We start from the raw sequence: 19,466 nt of genomic DNA, 5'->3' as shown, positions 1-19,466 counted from the left end.
AAGGATTGTTGTACTTTCAATTAACAACAAAACAACTGCACCAAAGCAAATATGCATTGATGATAATGTCTTTATGCAGTTCCTGCTAACTTATCTAATTATTTTTTATATAAATATTTCTCATTGCGGACTGCAGTATTTTCCTTTTTTATAAATAGTATCCTAGGCTACCTCTTCACTCGAATTTATTTGCAGACTTTCTCGATATGGCAACTGAAGATTCATCACACTGATCCTTGTCCACTACACAAGGCCATGTGTAGTGGACAAGGAGGGGTGTGATGAGATCTTGAAGCCTGTAGGTGGAGGGCATGGCATCACGATCATATCTTCAAGCCCCCCACAAAGCAATGCTGAGACTATCAGCATTGCACAGGGGAGCATGGCTATGATTATGTGATTCTGTCATTGGCCACCCAGTACCACTACTTTACTCGGCAAGTGGGCGGCTGGGTGGAGGGGCAGCCAAATCTGTGAGACTTGATAAATTTCCCAGGATCCCGGTTGCAACACCCGATTTTCGGAACCCTCACTGCCATTCTGGGAAAGTAGGCAAGTATGACCTGCACATTTTAAAGTTAATGAGCGATGTCAATAAAGTGATATAATAAGCTATCAATTTACTTATACTCTTATTGAACCCACTGCCCCAGCAAGAACATTTTTGCACACAAAATTATTTCATCTGGTTAACTTAGATCGGCTTATATACTGCTGTTTACTCCTGACATCAACTTTAAACAATTATTTCTATTCTCTCCTGGCATAAAACCAATTTTGCTGACCTGAATGACTTTCATTTAGTGCTACCTAAAATTATTATATATACTTAGCTTTTTTTTTTAAAAACATCAAGAATAATTGCATATATTCAAAATCCATCTTTATTTTGACAGTGCACCACAGAATATTGCATTATCATACAACAAGAACCAAAGACAACAGTATTCCACATGTAAATAATGCATTTCACAGGCTATTATATTCGCCTCATAATTTTTTTAATTTAAATGTCACTCACATGGATTCTCTTCCAGGTGACTTAACTCATATACATTCTTGTAACATACTTGAATCCAGTTTACTTATTTCTAGACTAGTGGTTTCCAAACTTTTTTGAATCACGGAGTAGTTGATCTGGCCACTATGAATAGTTAGTGATACCATTTGGGCTGTCAAACACCCCTACAGTGTTCCAGGATTTTATTAAGGATGTGCTGTGAGAATATATCAGGGTGTTTGTGATCATATACTTGAATGACATGCTGATTTAAGGAGCAACATATCCATGTTGTCTATGCTGCTAAGGCTCCAGGAGAATAATTTGTTTGCCAAGTTCAAAAAGTGTAAGTTCGAGGTTGAAAAGGGTTCCATTTTGGGATACATTATCACTCCTAATGGATTCAAGATGGATCCAGCCAAACTACAAGCCATCTTAAACTGTGTTCAACCCACCAGTCTTAAAGTCATTCAAAGATTTTTGACGTTTCATCATTTCTACCTCAGATTCTCTTGAATTGTAGCGGTACTTGTGTAGTTTCACGGCAGCAGTTACGTAGTCAGCGTAGTTTCCCTGTCAGAATCAGCTTAGTGTTCCCGCGGCCAGCGTAGTCCGTTGAAGCGTGGTGAGCACAGCGAGACCGGCGGTACACATCCTCCCGACCTGTTCATACCCCCACTATCCATGTGGCGTCGGTTTGATTTTCTAAAGTGTGGCGAGCGCAGCATGCCCCGCGAGGGGACACATAAAATGAGCCCAAAACGTGGCGAGTGCAGCTGAAATAAGATTTACTGAGAGGCACAAGCGTATGAGGCGCTCGTGCTTCTCAGAGTGCCTCTCTGCCGGCGCCCGCATGATCGCCTCTCCGCGGGCATCCAACAGTGCAGGGGATCTGGCGGTTACCGGCGCTGTGTGAGGGGCACTCACTAGGCTTGCCAGGGACTCCGGGGACAGAGCTGCAGCTCGCAGGTACAGTATGGTGACTACGCTTCCTGACGGGGACACTACGCTGACTACGCAGGGCTGCCTCGAGGACACTATGCTGACTGTGCTAGGCTGCCATTGGGCTACGCCAGGGGTTCCCAAACGTTTTTGAATCACGGCACCCTAGTGTATCGGAATTTTTTTGTGGCACCCCTAGGCCCAAAAACAATTAATTAGATTGGGTTTATATGCGATTCTTAGGGTCAGTTATGTGCTAAAGGGCAGGATTTGCTTCTGTTTGTACATATTTTATGATTGGCAGGCACCAGCACTGGTTTTGCCCATAAATAATTAACCATAAATAAATTGAATTGGTCCTGGACCACCAACCTGGGGCACCCCTGCAAGTGTCCCGAGGCACCCCAGGGAGCCACGGCACACAGTTTGGGAACCACTGGGCTACGCTGACAGTATAGTGTAAGGTGCCGCCGTGAAACTACACATGTACCATTGTAGCACCTACAGTGGCTCTTACCAAAAGGGGGGCCAATACAACCTCTTCACCGCAGTCTAGGATAGCATTTGAAAGATAACAGAAAGCTTTCATTTTACTCTAAGTAATATGTCATTCTAATCCGGATCTACCAGATGCTGACAGAGGTTGGGGTCTGTTGTTACCGATGCTAGCTGAGTGACCTAGATTATGAATAAATTCTAGATCATAGGTCATGTTGAGGCTGGTTATAGTTTTTTTCATCTGGCCCTGGTTGGTGCGGTCTAGTCTGGCATCCTGTTCTCCTGTGGAAGTTCTTGCTCTTCCAGCCTGTGCTCTAGCCCTGCTTCCCTAGCTATCAGCTAATGCTAAGTTCCTTGGAACATTCATTCTGCTGTTTGCTTGTATTCCATCTTGTGCATTGTTGCATCACATTTATATTGTTTTATTATCTGTATTTACAATCCTGTGCATTGTTTCATTTATCTAAACATCACTCTATAACAGGGCTGGGCAACATCGGCCCTCCAGATGTTGATGAACTACACATCCCAGCATGCCTTGCATCAGTTTCAGCATGGCCACATAGCAGAACTAATGCAAAGCATCCTGGGATGTGTAGTTCATTAACATCTGGAGGGCCAGTGTTGCCCAGCCCTTCTCTATAATATTTGTGTACGCTGCCTTGGTGTTATTCTTGCTTCCTTCCTCTCTCTCTATCTCTCTCCTCTTTAAACCACACATTCACCACCTCGAAAATATTTCCAGGATTAGAACCCATCTCACCCAGAATGCTACACACCATCATCATTGGTCATTGCCTGTTTGAACCACTGTAATCTACTTTCAGGCCTCCCTGTACAAAAAAACTCTCACCACTTCAATCTATTCTCAATGCTGCAGGGGCCTCTCTTCTCCTGTGCTTTTCTAAAATTATAACTGTTACTTTTATACTTGTATCAGTGTCTGCTGTCTTTTTTTACCATCTGCTTGTCCTAACTTGCATTTGTACTGTAAATCATTATTTGTTTGGGTCTTTTTTTCTAAGCTATGTATTGTCAGGCGCTGCGGAACCCTTGTGTCACATAAAAAAATATACAATTATAATAATAATTCTGTGTATTGTTGCATTTGATAGCTATTATTCAAATATTCCAGCCTGTGCATTGTTGCACTGATGAACCACCATAATGCTATGGGAGGGGGGTTGGTGTATGCTTTGGGTATATGGTGTAAGTTACATCTTCCTAGTTGGCTTATTACCATGCACAGCCTCCAAGAGCCTCCTTGTCCATTTATAAGTCCAGGTGGCATCCCAGTTATGGGTGGACCTAATCCACTGAGGAAAGGCAACGATTATTGGTGAAAGTCTAGCTTGCAGGAGGCTTGCTGAGCACAAGTAATCATAATAATGTGTCATCCTTATGTTCAATTATGTGTGAGGAACAGGATTTGCTTCTGTTTGTCCCTATATTTTATGACTAGAAGTGCTGGTTTTGCCTATTAAATTGACATGAACTAATTTAGGTTGGTCCTGAACCACCAATCTAGGGCACCCCAGAGTTCCGCAGCACACAATTTGGGAATCAGTGTTCTAGACCTGGGGTAGCCAACTCCAGTCCTCGAGAGCTACCAACAGTTAATGTTTTCCAGATCACAGAATCACAAGTGAAGTACTTAGCTCCACCTGTGGATCTTTTAAAATGTGTTAGTGAGTAAGGAGTACACCTTTGCAGCAGCTAGGTTGTCTGGAAAATATGAAAACAAATAAACCAAGTGTTGAAAAGTCTCAAGGCCCTATCAGTCCTTGCAGCCACAAACCAAAATGGAGGACCACTGTGTAATCCTCTCTAGCAGATACTTTGGAACAAATGATGGTCTGACGGCGCTGAACTTGTGTGTCCCACGAAATATGTTTCTCGTGATGTGGAGAAATAAAGATTGAAAAAAAGAATTAAAAAGTGTAAGTGTTGAGGAAAAGGTGTTTGGGTAAACACTCCGTGGAAAAAACTCGTACCGAAACTCACTATATAGTGGTGTTATACAAGTGTATAAAGGTATATTTAAGAGTCCACCCGTGCAAACAGCATAAGACAAAATAGCATATGACGACGGACAATCTCCAAAGTTGCGTACCGTACTCACTGTATCAACAGGAGCTTTAACGCATATCTGGGTATCTTTACGGACACATAACGGCTTATCCAAAAATCATGACATATAGGACAAATCAATTCAGTTGCCAAGATGGGTGCATACCATACTCACTGTAGGTATGGCTGAGATAAGCATGTAGTGGTTTATTTAGAAAGACAGGTCTCCCTTTCTCCAGTCAAGCCTTAAACCTTATATGGAGAGGTATATATTCAAAAAAAGGGGGAGGAGGACCAGTCTCAGTAAAAAAGTAAATTTAAAACTGGTACAGCTGAAATGTGGCCAATTGGCTATTAGCCACAAAATCAGATCGTCCAAAACAATAAAAACAGAATCAAATATAAAAACACTCACTTCTCTGCCAATATGTTTACGGCAGTCACAGCCACCTTTTTCAAGGTCCTTATGGTTGTGTGCTTTACTACTGGAGCAAATGTCTCATCATAGTCCTCTCCATATTTTTGCGAGTATCCTTTGGCTACTAGTCTGGCCTTGTATAGCTCCACTTTTCCATCTGTGCTGCATTTGACTTTGAATGTCCATTTGCTGCCTATGGTTTTTCTTCCGGCTGGCAGTTCTATTAGTGACCATGTCTGATTGTCGGGCATGGATTTAATTTCTTCTTTTGCTGCTTCTATCCATTTTTCAGCTTCCCTTTCTGGTAAGTTAGATACTTCTTCCCAGGATGTGGGTTCACGTATACTAATGGTGCTAGCTTTATATGAGAGATGCACTGGTGCTTTGCCTTTGTTCTCTCTGCATGAGCGCACTCTTCCATACCTTTGGTAGTTGGTTCAAGACTGACTTCAACCTCTTTGATGGCATCTGTTGTGATGGTGTCACTAGGGGTGTGGTACGGGACTCCGACAGTCGGGATCCCGACAGTCATTATCCCGACGTCGGGATCCCGATTGCCCGGAGTCAGACAGCATGGCGAGCGCAAAAAATCCCCTTGCCGGTTCTCTGCACTCGCCACGCTGCTGGCGCGGTGGCTCGCTACGCTAGCCACCTATTCTATTCTCCCTCTATGGGGGTTGTGGGCCCCCACAAGGGAAAATAGCGGGTGGCCATCTGGCACCCGGCTGTCGGCGTTTTTGACAGTCGGGATACCGACATCAGGTAAACGACTGTCGGGAACCCGTGCGGCACCCGGCACTAGAATCAGCGTTGTCTTCTTTGTCCAGATCTGCTGGAATCAATCCTTCATTTCTTAGTTCCTCCACAAAGGTCACACTATTGCTTATGGTTATCTGATCTGTATTTGGGATCGGAATTCTGTATCCTTTGGAACATTCATTGTATCCAACGCGGATTCCTTCTACTGCGCGACTGTGCAGTTTACTGCGTTTTTCTGCTGGAATGTACATAAATGCTTTACTGTACATCCAAAAACTATTATGTGTTTCACATTCGGTTTCTTGCCATGCCACAACTCATATGGTGTTTTCTCCAATGTTCTTGAGAATAATCTGTTTTGTAAGTATGTGGCTGTCATTACAGCTTCACCCCAATATTTGTCAGGTAGTCCTGAATCTATTAAAATTCATCTGATCATTTCTGCCGGAGTCCTATTCTTTCTTTCAGCTACCCCATTCTTTTCTGGTGGATAGGGTACGGTCTTGAGGTGCTCTATACCGAGCCGTCTCAGGAAGTGTTCTATTCTGTGATCTGTGAATTCACCTCCATTGTCGCTAGGAAACACTAGTGGATTTTTAAAAAAATGTATTTGTAGCCATTTTTATGTAATCATTTAACTTGTCCAGTACTTCATCTTTGCTTTTGATCAGATAAGTAACTGTGTATCTGGAGTAGTCATCAGAGAAAGTGACGGTACTTATGTATTATCTGGACTCCCATGTTAAATGCACCCCATTTTTTCATACCCCTACTATCCAACTACGCATGGAGTTGATTTTATATAGTGAGGCGAGCGCAGCGAGCCACCGTGCCCGAAGCGTGGTGAGCGCAGCGAGCCCCGCGAGGGGACGCGGTCTCATAAGAAAAACGGGAGTCCAGATATTACATAAGTACCAAAGTGACTATATATATGTTATCGCTTGGTGAATGTACTTGCATTGGGCCACACACATCGCTGTGTATGAGATCTAGAGGTCTCTGGGCTCTGTTCTCACTTTGTTTTGGAACGGTCATTCTTGTGGCTTTAGCTTTTATACAGCATGCACATCTCATGGTTGTTGAACAGTCTGATACTGTGAGGTCCTTTGTTAGGCCTCTCTTTTGTAGTTCCTTAATGATGTCTGGATGCCTGTGTCTTAGTCGTCTGTGCCACATGTGAATATAGTCTGTGTGTTCGTGTGTGCTTAATCTCACCTGTTCTACTGCTGTGTCTAGGGGATACAGGTGTTTCTCTGCTTTGGCCATGGCTACTGTTTCTGTTCCATTCTGAATGAGACACATCTTGTCTTGGAATTTAACAGTTAAGGTGCGTACACACGGGGGCGATTATTGCAAATATCGCTGGCAATATGGTCGCTGAGCGACCATATTGCCAGCGATGGAAGTGTGCACCGGCGATAAATCGCTGAGTGCGCGCTCCCATTTTCAGCCCCTGAATGGTCACTGGTCGGAGGAGCATGCTCCTCCGACCAGCGACTTCCACTGCCTCTTCTCCCGGCAGTGTGACATTTTCATCTGCGGCCATCTCTGGTCGCAGATGAAAAACAGGACACTGAGCAATAGGATTGCTGAGCAATATATTGCTTGCAATATATTGCCAGCGATCATATTGCCCCATGTGTACGCACCTTTAGTCATTTATCCGTTAAGCCAGGGGTTCCCAAACGTTTTTGAATCACGGCACCCTAGTGTATCGGAATTTTTTTGTGGCACCCCTAGGCCCAAAAACAATGAATTAGATTGGGTTTATATGCGATTCTTAGGGTCAGTTATGTGCTAAAGGGCAGGATTTGCTTCTGTTTGTACATATTTTATGATTGGCAGGCACCAGCACTGGTTTTGCCCATAAATAATTAACCATAAATAAATTGAATTGGTCCTGGACCACCAACCTGGGGCACCCCTGCAAGTGTCCCGAGGCACCCCAGGGAGCCACGGCACACAGTTTGGGAACCACTGCGTTAAGCACTTTATAGATATTAATCCACCTTCCAATCTAGGAACATATAATACATCTTTAATTGGAATTGTTTTATAACTTCCATTAGCACTGGAGCATATGAGCATACCATGCCCTTTACCTTCTGCAGTGATATTGGTACCATCTGCAAGATAGATTGCTTCTCCATGACTTGTGTCAATCTCGGTGAAGAAATCTCTGTCGCTTGTCATGTGACTTGTCGCTCCTGAATGTATGTACCAACTAAAGTTCGTATGTGTTACTGTCACTTTAAAAGTTCCATTCCACTTATTTGTGCATATGTCTGAGTGCAGCTTTCACTTTCTGCTTGGACCCTTTTAATAGTAGTTTCTGCTGTTCTCCTTTCCAAATAGAGCAGTCTCTTTTTAAATGTCCTATTTTCTTGCATCTATAACATGCTCTTGTTTCTTTGTTATGCACCTTGATTTCTGTAACTTAAGGTGCCCAGACACGCTCTGATTCCGGCGTGCGTTCTGGGCTAAAATAGCATCCATCACATCGCATTGCATGCCTTGTGCATGCAATGCGATGCAATGTGATGAAAAGCAACTACAAAAAGTATGTGCAGCACATACATTTGTACTGTGCGATGAGGTGCCGCGGGAGCGCACACCTCAAAGCACACATCCCACCGCCGGGATCGGAGCGTGTATGGGCTCCTTTAGAGAGATTTTTCTTTGTCACTGTCCATACAATCCTGTGCGATTTATTTCCTGTGCTGATATTCATCTATAAGCCTGTTTTGACTGATCATCACCCTTTTTAAAGGAGTGGGTAATAGCGACTTTTACTATTCAGCCTTGAAAAAGTCCACAGTTGTGGTTGAAACACGTTGGCGGCAAGACTACAGCTATCAAGAAACTTTCACATTCTCTGAGGAGGGAGACGCCAGCCAGGAACCTTGCTGCAGCGGTCTAGGACTGGTAACAATTACATCAAGCTGTCATCCCCTGAAATGCTTTATTGAGAACTGATAACATCTAGTTCTCCACGCTTTCTGGTAATTACAGACTTTCTGCCACCTCAGGATATGTGCTGATTCCGAACTCTTTTCATTAAGGTTCTCATTTTATCTTGGTAATTGTGCTTTTAGCTTGTTGTCTCAGGAGGGAACCAAAGCATATATTTGGATTTTATTGTATTAAAATATACTTTGTTACGCTATGATCCACTCTCTTTTCTATTTTCATATGATTATGACATCCAATTGATGAGAACACATTTGTGACCCTGTACATGAAGCATCTTTTGCATAACAGTTTAAAAGGGTTGTATATTACCTTTATCCTATACATGTGAAGGTGGAGGCCCAGACAACGTTTTGGTGTTAAATTTACTCTTATATGTGCACTCTCTGTGGGGTCATTTGGGAATACCCCTTTATCACCATATTACGTATTTGCTGACTTCACCTGAGGCGCACTGTGTCAATACCTATTTCTATTGCATATCTGTTTTTCACAAAGTCTAGTGTGAGTTCTGTTTCAGGTCTTGTTTCCAAGGCATTTATCAGTGCACTGTATGTGTCTGGTATACTGCACAGGAGTATGGCTACTATGTGGCTGGATTTCAGCTCTTCTCCTATAGATCTGAGCTTTGCTATCATTTCCAGCAATTTATTTATATGCTCTTGCATTGTCTGCCCTTTGCTAAGTCTCATCTGGTACAATTTTCTTAGCAGGAATAATTTGCTGTTTAAACTGCTTCTTTCATGTAGCTTCTGCAATGTATCCCACATGCCCTTTGCAGGCTTTTCTTCATTTATATAGACAAATTGATCATCGTCAACTAATAAGCCTATAGGTGCACGTGCTTGTCTGTTCTTCTTATCCCAAGGCATGCAATGCGATGCGATGTGTACTATATAAGTCCCAAACGGATCCGTTAAACGGACCGTGTATGGGGAGCTTAAGTCTAAGAAGCACTACAGCAGACATTGACAACCCAGGCAGGGAAGAGGAACTGCATGGATTTTCAAATATGTTGGGTGCTAGAATGAACACTAAACTACCAAGCTTATCTTTCAATTCAAACTTCTAAGGTATGATTACAAAAAGGATTACAAATAGACAGAAAGTACATAGAAATCTCAGAAAAATATATTTTGGGACCTAACACTTGCATCAAATCTATGTTTGCTTGGCAGGACAATGTGCATCCGATAACAAATAATAGTGGCATATGTGAGAGAATGTGCAGGATGGCTGACTATAGCAGAATGTGAAAGGATTAAGTGTAACCCCTTCAGTTGTGTTTTTTTTTTTTTGAGAGCACTCGCCACTGGGTGGGTTTTTTCCTGGGAATGCTCCCTAAAAAAAAAACCACCACTGTCACCCCCGAGTCCGGGCAGCTCCGCTGAACAGTCTATCAGCCGCTGCCTCTGGCAACCTGGCTGTGTGCGGCGTGACGTTACAAGGTCACGATGCACACAGCCGGGGGAAGGAGGCAGGGCTGGTCTGCAGGAGCCGGGCAGCCGCTGAAACAGAGTGCGGCGCTGATCTCAGTGCTCAGTTTAGCATTGCTGCCCGGTGGAAGGGAGCACAGGCAGTGGCACTCCCGAGAATTTTCCGGGTTTGCATGTCTGCACACTGGAGCATATCCCGGGAAATTCTCTGGAGTGCCACTGAAAGGGTTCAAATCCCTGAAAATGCATTATGAGGTTGCATTCATGAACTGGTGGAGTCGCACCAGATGGAGGCATTTTTTTCTATGTGTGGCACTATAAGCCTCAGTAAGGTAGTACCTCTCATGCAGTATAACATGCATTTGCTGCTCTCATCTATCTAACACTCTTTAACACTTTACTTGCTCCACTAGTGTGATGCCTTGGGGTGGTTTGGCTGGACTGGTTATGCCACATGCGATTACAAAGGGCCTTCCCAGTTGGTTTTGTTCCACTTGTGACTGTCATTGAGAGATGTTCTTGTACCAATATCAGAGCTGATAGCTAAAATTCATAACTAATACATTGTTGTAACAAAGAAGGTATCACTACACAGATTGGGACCTATAGTGAGCCAGGAGGTGCCATATGGGCAGGAACACCCTTTGGACAGTTTGGGTAGGATACTGTTATGGTTGGAGATGGGGTATGACACCATTGGGACACATTGGTTGGCAATTGTTATAGATTTCTGTGGTGGAGCCTTGGACTTCTGGGCGATTATTTAGACATGATTTACCAACAGGGAAAGGCACACTGCAGGATCAGATGGGAATCACCCGAGGGTTCTGATTGAACTATGGAAGGTGTTAGCAAATCCTCTGTATTACATGTTTGAAAAATCTTTTTCATCTGGTATTGGGACAGATGTACAGTATTAAACCTTAACAAGAGATAAATGCAAGGGTGGTAAAGAGAGATAAACATCCAGCTAATCACCTCCTAACTGCCATGTGTTTGGAAAAAAGTCAGTAAGGAGCAGATTGGCTGGACGTTTATCTCATTTTATCACCCTTGAATTTATCTCTTGTTAAGGCTTAATACATCTGCCCCATTGTTCCAAGGGACTAGAGATAAGCAGATATACTGTAGGCAGGGCCCCCTTTCCTTTTCTCAAACACCTGGAATGCCTGGTGAGACCTGTGTCTACAGCCAGGGGCGCCGACAAGTCTGCCAGGCCCTTGGGAAATGAGGGGGTGTTGCTAACAGACGAGCGTGTGGCCTCCAAGAGGAGGCATGGCCACATCACTGTGAAAAAAAAATAAACATGGGGGAAAGAGATGACAGGCTGCTGCAGCGGTCTTCCTCCCCAGTTCAGCACACGGCACTGAGCAGCGTGTGCTGAGCTGGGGAAAGAGGCTGCACTGCGGCCTGTCCTTTCTTCCCACTGCCCGGCTCACTGGAAAGGGGGAGTGGGCCCCTCCATCTGACCCAGGACCACCCCTCTCAACGGTCCTGTCTACAGAACTGGCTGCATTACTTAACCTCTGCATTACTTCAAGGGAAATGTGAACTTTATGACAAATTGTACTTCGTAAACTCCAGTCCTGGGCCCCCTTTTTGTCTAGGCCCGGGACTGGAGTCCCCGCAGTCCCCCCCTGATGGCTGCCCTGCTTATTACAGTGCATGCTGGCAAAGATAAAAAGGAACACATATGCCCCGTTCACATGGGGAGAGTCAGCCTTTGTGCTGAGCTATCTAGTTAAGCACAGATCGCTCAGCACACAGTGATGCACCAGCGATATGTGCTTAGCGATTTGTCCCAATTGAAAGTACACTGGCAATTACTAGATTTATACTGCATGTAGTATAATTCTAGTCTTGCAATAGCGACTTGCAAAACCGGTGGACATAAATAGCTATCTGTGCTTCATTTCTAGAGCTCTAGTCAAATTGCTTAGAAATGGGTCTGTTATCGCCTTGTGTGTATGCCCCAATAGGCTCTTTATCTTCCAAATGAATACAAGCTATTTTTATACTATATGACCAAATTAATTACTGTACATTGTATATCAAGGTACTGTAGATGTTAATTTACCTTGATATACAGTGTACAGTACAAAACTGCTTTTGAAATATATATTTAGCATAGCCTGGAATATTACATTAGAAAAGCTGTGAATTAATCAGACATACCTATAATGTACCAAATTATATATTCAGAATGTAACAGTAGCACATGATGAAATTTGCTCTGTAACTTGTATTTGGTTTATGGCATTCTCAAGGTATAACAAGGATTTATAATAAACAGTATTTTCATAAAACGTATCTGTTCAAACATACACAGTACATCATATGAGAGTCAGAATAAATCAGTGCTAATTACTGTACAAAGCAGGTCATAAGACATACACAGCATACATCCGGCACGGAGCACTTGATAATTAATTGAAACATTTTTTCACTAATGCCCCTTTCAGACCGCACTTTTAAAACGGTAAATTGCCGTTTTTTTACCGTTTTAAAACGGTAATGTGTGCGGTCTGAAAGGTCCAGTCCCACTTAACCGGTTAGAAAATGCCGTTTTTTCTAACCGGTTAAAATGCAGGGTCCTACCCGTTTCTGAACCGGTATTTTAGCGCAAAAATCGGCTCAGAAACGGTATTTAGGACCCAGCCAATGAGCTGGGTCCTAAATTCAGCACAGTGAATACTTAATGAGCGCTCATTAAGTATTCACAGCACTGGAGACCCCCCGCGCGTGTCGACACCCCCCGCGCGCGTGTCGACGCCCCCCCCCGTGCGTGTCGACGGCCCCCCCGCGTGTCGACCCCCCGCGCGTGTCGGCGCCCCCCCCCCCCGTGTCGACTTACCCCGTGCCGGTATCTCCGTTGTGGTTCCCGGCACTGCAGCTCAGTATGCTCGGAAAGCACTTATGAAAAAAGTGTCTTTCAGAAAATGGCTGCCCCCCATACGGAAGACAGTTTTTTTAAACTGGGTTTCCTATGGGGCAGCCATTTTCTGGAAGACACTTTTTTCATAAGTGCTTTCCGAGCATACTGAGCTGCAGTCCACAACGGAGGTACCGGCACGGGGTAAGTCGACACGGGGGGGGGGCGCCGACACGCGGGGTGGGGTGGGGGGGGGGGCGTCGACACGCGCGGGGGGCGTCGACATGCGCGGGGGGCGTCGACATGCGCGGGGGGGCGTCGACATGCTCTCGGTCGACACGCGAGGGAGCTGCACGGAGGGGAGGGCTGAAGGCTGCACTGGCTTTGACCCTGTATTTGGAAAGTTTCCAAAAACGGGTCTGCCAGTGTCAAAAAATCGGCACTTAAACGGTAATATACCGTTTAAGTGCTGCGGTGTGAAAGGGGTTTTATCTGGCAGACCCGTTTTTGGAAACGTTTCCAAATACAGGGTCAAAGCCAGTTATGCGGTCTGAAAGCAGCATTACTGTATTTGAAATAATCAGGATTGTTGTAGTGTACTTTTATTATCAACAAACACACACATGCCCTTATCAGGAGGCCTATAACTGGTAGGTGCCCAAATCCTGCTAAATATATATATATATATATATATATATATATATATATATATATATATATATATATATATATATATATAAAAATAATTGATAATGCTCAAAAGTCTTTAAATACCAGTCCTTTTCTGTGGAACTAAAAGTCCCAGGGTAAAAGAAGGTAATTCCTTTCAGCACTTTCTCTGCACTTAGGTCTTTAATTGAGACCAGCTGCTTCTGAAATCCCCACACAGGGCTCCTGGATCCACAGGCAAACAATTTCTAGAGAAATATAAAGAAGCCCTCCATAGTGCAATTAAACAGATAAAAAGTTTTAATTCTTTAAAAAAAGATTCCACGACTTTAGTGGTATAAAATCACTTACCAAATCAGGCGGTATCTACACCGCACAATAACAGCATAAAAAAAGCAGTGTCCCACTGCCTGTCGGAGCGGTTACACTCTCAGTCCGTCCTGTTCAATTTATTGACGCTAGGCCACGCCCCAACGCGTTTTGTCACTGCCGACTTCGTAGGAATGGCGAGTGTGTTGGTACTTCTGTATCTATATATTTGGGTTGATTTTTAATTAACCTCTGTTAAGCTGCCCATACACGCTGCTTTGTGGGCGTGCTTTCCGTGCTGTACTAGCACGGATCACATTGCATTGAATTGCATGTGCATCCGTTGTGCATGCAATGCGATGCAATGTGATGAAACCGAAGTACAAAAAGTATGTGCAAGCACATACTTTTTGTACTGTGCGATGAGGTGCCGCGGGAGCGCGCACCTCAAAGCACACATAGCAGCGTGTATGGGCTGCTTTACTGTGATCATAACTTTCTCATGCACCCAAACACAGCTCATTTACCTGAAACCTGTGACAGCTGCCCCTTTAATACTAATTCAGGTGCTGTGTTTGGGATTCTCACCTTTAAAAGCCATAAGCTTTAACCCAAGAAAAAAAAAACACATGTTCATTTTAGCTATGATGTGTAAGCAGTTGCCAGGTTCCTAAGAAAACCAGGACTTGCAGTGAAATCGGCTCCCTTGGCGATGGGCTGCAAGCCTAAATGCATTGATCAATTCATGAACTAAAACCCCATTATTTATTTAATTGATTATTTGAATGTTAAGGTGAGTTAGTTTGTTGTAGTGAGTGCTGGGCCCCGTGTATGTGTGTGTATATATATATATATATATATATATATATATATATATATATATATATATATATATATATATATATATATAGATAGATAGATAGATAGATAGATAGAGAGAATCAAAAAGCAGGCTGGCACTCTGGGGTCTTTGAAAAACGTGCTGTATTCAAATGGCAGAAAATGACCAACGTTTCGGGGGTGGTCCCCCTTTGTCAAGGTGCGTGGTGATGACGTCACCCCGAAACGTTGGTCATTTTCTGCCATTTGAATACAGCATGTTTTTCAAAGACCCCAGAGTGCCAGCCTGTTTTTTGATTCTCTACACCAAAACCGATTGGAAGGGCACCAGGGCAGCTGCAGCATAGCGGTGAGTGCCGGGCCGCACCAACCTGTATATATATATATATATATATATAAACACACACATACATACATACATACATACATACATACATACATACATAAATGCACACATATATACATAGATTAGGGGGGGAGAGAGGAGGGAGGGGGGGGGGGGGGAGAGGAGAGGAAGTGGCTACCCCTGCACCCTCTGCAGCAACTTGCACACATGGGCCCTTATTCTGGTTGGTGCGGTAATATCCGCGTACGTTCGTGCCGCCGATGTTTTGTGTCTGCGCATGTGCAGAGGCGTGTCTGCGCATGTGCAGAGGCTTCTCTGCACTTGTGCGAGCGGGACGCACGGCCACATTCCGTATGAAATGTGTACACTACGAACAGGGGGTGGAGAGGGGTGTGAAGGGCTGTTTGGGCTCATTACCATATGTTTACACCCCGCGTTTCATGGGCGTTCCCATGCAAACGCTGGGCGTACGTATGGTAATGCGGCCGTGACGCACGTGTAGGGGGCGGACATATGACATTGCCGGATGTCAGCTGCCCGCCCAGATCCCTGCTTTTGCACGGAGAAATGCCCGTGTGGTCTGAGGTTGTGGGAGCTGGCGGACCACTCGGCCCTGCATTCGATGTTCTGCGACCATCGAATGATGGGGGAGGTTCCCTGAGATGGAGGAGGTGTATTCATGAGAAATACACGTGCGGTCCGTTCGGACAGCTTCTTACCGCGTACGGACGGAGTTGGCGATCCGTATGGAAGGCGGGGTTTAGGACGCACGGTGCTGGCCGCATATCCGGATCCGGCCGCACCGATCAGAATAAGGTCCATTGTAACATTAGCTGTGGTTGCCAATAATGAATCGATGCAGGCTTTAAGTCAACCGAACCAGTGTAATTTATGATCATCCCGTGGCAAGCCTACACAATGGGGTTTATTCTAGTTCATTCTTTCTGACAAAATCCTTCTTAGATGGACAAAACCATGTGCACTGCAGGGGGGCAGATGTAACATGTGCAGAGAGAGTAGATTTGGGTGAGTTATTTTGTTTCTGTGCAGGGTAAATACTGACTGCATGATTTTACACTGCAATATAGATCTCACTTTGAAGAAAAACCCCACCCAAATCTAATTCTCTCTGCACAAGTTACATCTGCCCCACCTGCAGTGCACATGGTTTTGTCCATCTAAGAAGGATTTTGTCAGAAAGAATGAACTAGAATAACCCCCAATGTTCTTTAAATCTCCAGACATGCACTCCAAAGCACTGTCCTCATTTGCTGAGTCACTGTACCATGTGTTGCGAGTCTGTAGTAAACCATGCATCTACACACATGTTTACATTTTTCCTTTCAACGTACTGTATTTACTGTAGGAAGCTAAAGTTCTGCCAAACAGTCAAGAACAATACAAAGTAAAAAGCTACATATATATTAAATGTGTTTTTACTGCACACTTTCATGTTAACACTACTGGGAGAATTAAGTAGATGCTAGTTGCCTCACGTGTTATTTTCCCATTTAACACAACCAGAAATAATTAAATTAGTAATGGTAAGGCTCACATCTGTAAATAGGAATTTATTTTTGTATGTGATCAGATTTTATGATTACAATAATTTGCACCGAAATATGATGCACAAAACTACTACAGAGAAAACTGCTGCTAACTGAATCATTCACCCATTCTGAGTTCCAGTATTATATACAAACAAGCAGTGCTTAACTTACTTAACACTTAGCATATATAAAATGACATTCACTGCATTGTAGACCTGTTTTGAGTACACTTATTAAGCAATGTGAAGACTAAGTACATTTATCTATGCCATATTCTTAAATGCCACAAACTGAATGTTAAAGTTAAAAACATTTACCTTTAATCCTGCTGAACTCTTTTTCCCTCATTTCTCTGATCGTGCCTCCATAACCGTAGTCAGATGGGTTTGCACAAAGTTTTTCAAAATATGAAAAAGAAAGCAGATCTTGCAGCTTCATTTTCTAAAATTACTTCCCCCACGTGAAAAAAGAAGTCACTCTGTAATGATAAACTTGTGAGTGATTTTCACTGAAGTAATCTGTGTGACTGTGAACCAGGAAGTAGCAAAATCTACAGTGGGTGGAGACAGAACTTGAAGTTAAAAGGATCAGAACTAAACTTACATAACTCTATATGCACATGTAATGTTAGAGGGATCTGCCTCAGGCTGACTAGAGCAAGATTATCAACTAGGATTCATTGGAGGTCGCTTTTCCAGTTATTTAGCCAGAGCTACAGAATAGAACCTGTGGCTTTTGCAGTATGTATTGATCTTTAGAAATCATAATATTTCAATGCACAGTGATCTTCAATGATTCCCAAACACCATTACATGCTTGATGTGTCACTATAATTTTATACTGTGCTGGGAATTTGTAAAATATGATAATGATGTTTACTGGCACCTGGAAGCAAGGGAAGGGTGCCGGACGGCTCCCCGACAGTCGGGATTCCGACAGTCATTCCTCCGACGTCGAAATCCCGAGTGCTCCCTTGTGGGGGTCCACGACCCCCATATGGGGAGAATAAAATAGGTGGCTCGCTGTGCCCGCAGCGTGGCGAGCGCAGCGAGCCTGTAGGGGGCTTCATTGCACTCCCCACGCTGTGCAGTCGGGATTCCGACGTCTGGGTAATGACTGTCGGAATCCCGACCGTCGGGTATTTATACCACACGCGCAAGGGAAAAGGTGGATACACCTGGGTCTTTTTGTATTCACTTTAAAATCCATGGTACTAAGTAAAAACTGGACAAGGACAATACCCCGGAACGCCAGACCGGACATCAAACTCTGCATTCCAGAGCTTGTAGTGTCTGGTCCGGGGGGTGCACACAGCTAGTAAGTAAAGAACCATCTGTGTGGGTTCTAGCCTCGAGTGGAGCTGAGGACACTAAATACTTAATATATTTCTAACAGCATATCATTTTTTTATTTTTTTTAATCTGTAAAATATATGTGAGTGTGAGATATAGTGTAATTTGCAGAATAATGTGCTTAAAGTGCATTTGAGAGCATAAATGTTGGAAGCATGGATGTGTGTATGTGTGTGTATAGTTGTGAGTATTGTAGGCATGGATGGGGGTGTGTAGTTGTGAGTATTGGAGGCCTGGATGGGTGTGTGTGTGTGTGTGTGTGTGCGGGAAATCAGGGAAAGCAGCCCTACAAAAGGGGTGGAGCCAATTAAGGGGGTGGAGTCTTTTGAGGGCCATGTAGGAGGTAAGGAAGGTATGGGAGCCCTTCTCAAAACCAGTAACCCCCTCTTGCCTTATACTGGGTCTAAAAATTGTCCCTACCATATAAAACACACAGGCCAACATGGCGTCAGCATCCTGCTCCTGGCAAAGACTCCTCAATGGATAGCCATGAATGGAGAAATAGGGGGGAGAAAACTGGGAAGATGGATAGGGGTCGGGCGTGAGAGAGGTGGGACAGGTGCAGGTGTGAGAGAGAGTGCCAGGCTGGCTACAGGGATTATGGACAGTGCTAGCTTTAATTGTAAGGCTGTCCCTAAACTCAACATTTTAGCCCCCCCCCCCCCGACCTATTTAAAAAAGAGAGGGAGCACAGGGAGAGATGGATTGCAGAGAGGGAGGGCGGTCGTAGAGAAAGCGAGAAGGGGGGGGATCGCAGAGAGAAGGAGAGGGGGGAATCGCAGAGAGAAAGAGAGAGAGGGATCGCAGAGGCAGAGAGTCAGAAAAAGAGAGAACGCAGAGATAGAGGGATCTCAGAGAGAAAGAGAGGGATCTCAGAGAGAAAGGGAGGGATCTCAGAGAGAAAGAGAGGGATCCAAGCGAGAAAGAGGGATCTCAGAGAGAAAGAGAGGGATCTCAGAGAGAAAGAGAGGGATCCAAGCGAGAAAGAGAGGGATCTCAGAGAGAAAGAAAGAGATCGCAGAGAGAGAGGGAACGCAGAGAGAGAGAGGGAATGCAGAGAGAGAGAACGCAGAGAGAGAGAGAGAACGCAGAGAGAGAGAGGGAACGCAGAGAGAGAGAAAGAGGGGGAACGCAGAGAGAGAGAGGGAACGCAGAGAGAGAGAGAGGGAACGCAGAGAGAGAGAGGGGGGAACGTAGAGAGAGAGAGGGGGGAACGCAGAGAGAGAGGGGGAACGCAGAGAGAGAGAGATTGAACGCAGAGAGAGAGGGAGGGATCGCAGAGAGAGAGAGGGAGGGATCGCAGAGAGAGAGAGATCGAACGCAGAGAGAGAGATGGTGGGATCGCAGAGAGAGAGAGGGATCGCAGAGAGAGAGAGAGAGGGATTGCAGAGAGAGAGGGATCGCAGTGAGAGAGAGAGAGGGATCGCAGTGAGAG

The 19,466-nt window shown here is 44.4% G+C and overlaps 1 protein-coding gene across 3 annotated transcripts in view; it reads right to left on the bottom strand.

Moving 5' to 3' along the window:
- The window catches only part of MOCOS (molybdenum cofactor sulfurase), a 571,628-nt gene extending 554,426 nt beyond the window's left edge, over nt 1–17,202 (bottom strand). For all 3 annotated transcript variants that reach the window (XM_083188287.1, XM_083188289.1, XM_083188288.1), the window contains exon 1: nt 16,997–17,202. In XM_083188287.1, the coding sequence (XP_083044413.1) occupies nt 16,997–17,117 (121 nt within the window). In that variant the 5' untranslated portion in view covers nt 17,118–17,202. The remainder of the gene's footprint in view (nt 1–16,996) is intronic.
- Nucleotides 17,203–19,466: the final 2,264 nt, after the last annotated feature.

This window comes from Crinia signifera, chromosome 5 (genome assembly GCF_055691185.1).
Source record: "Crinia signifera chromosome 5, ASM5569118v1, whole genome shotgun sequence".
Lineage (NCBI taxonomy): Eukaryota > Metazoa > Chordata > Amphibia > Anura > Myobatrachidae > Crinia > Crinia signifera.
Note: the sequence above shows the minus strand (reverse complement) of the source record. Positions and strands in the feature narration are given on the sequence as shown.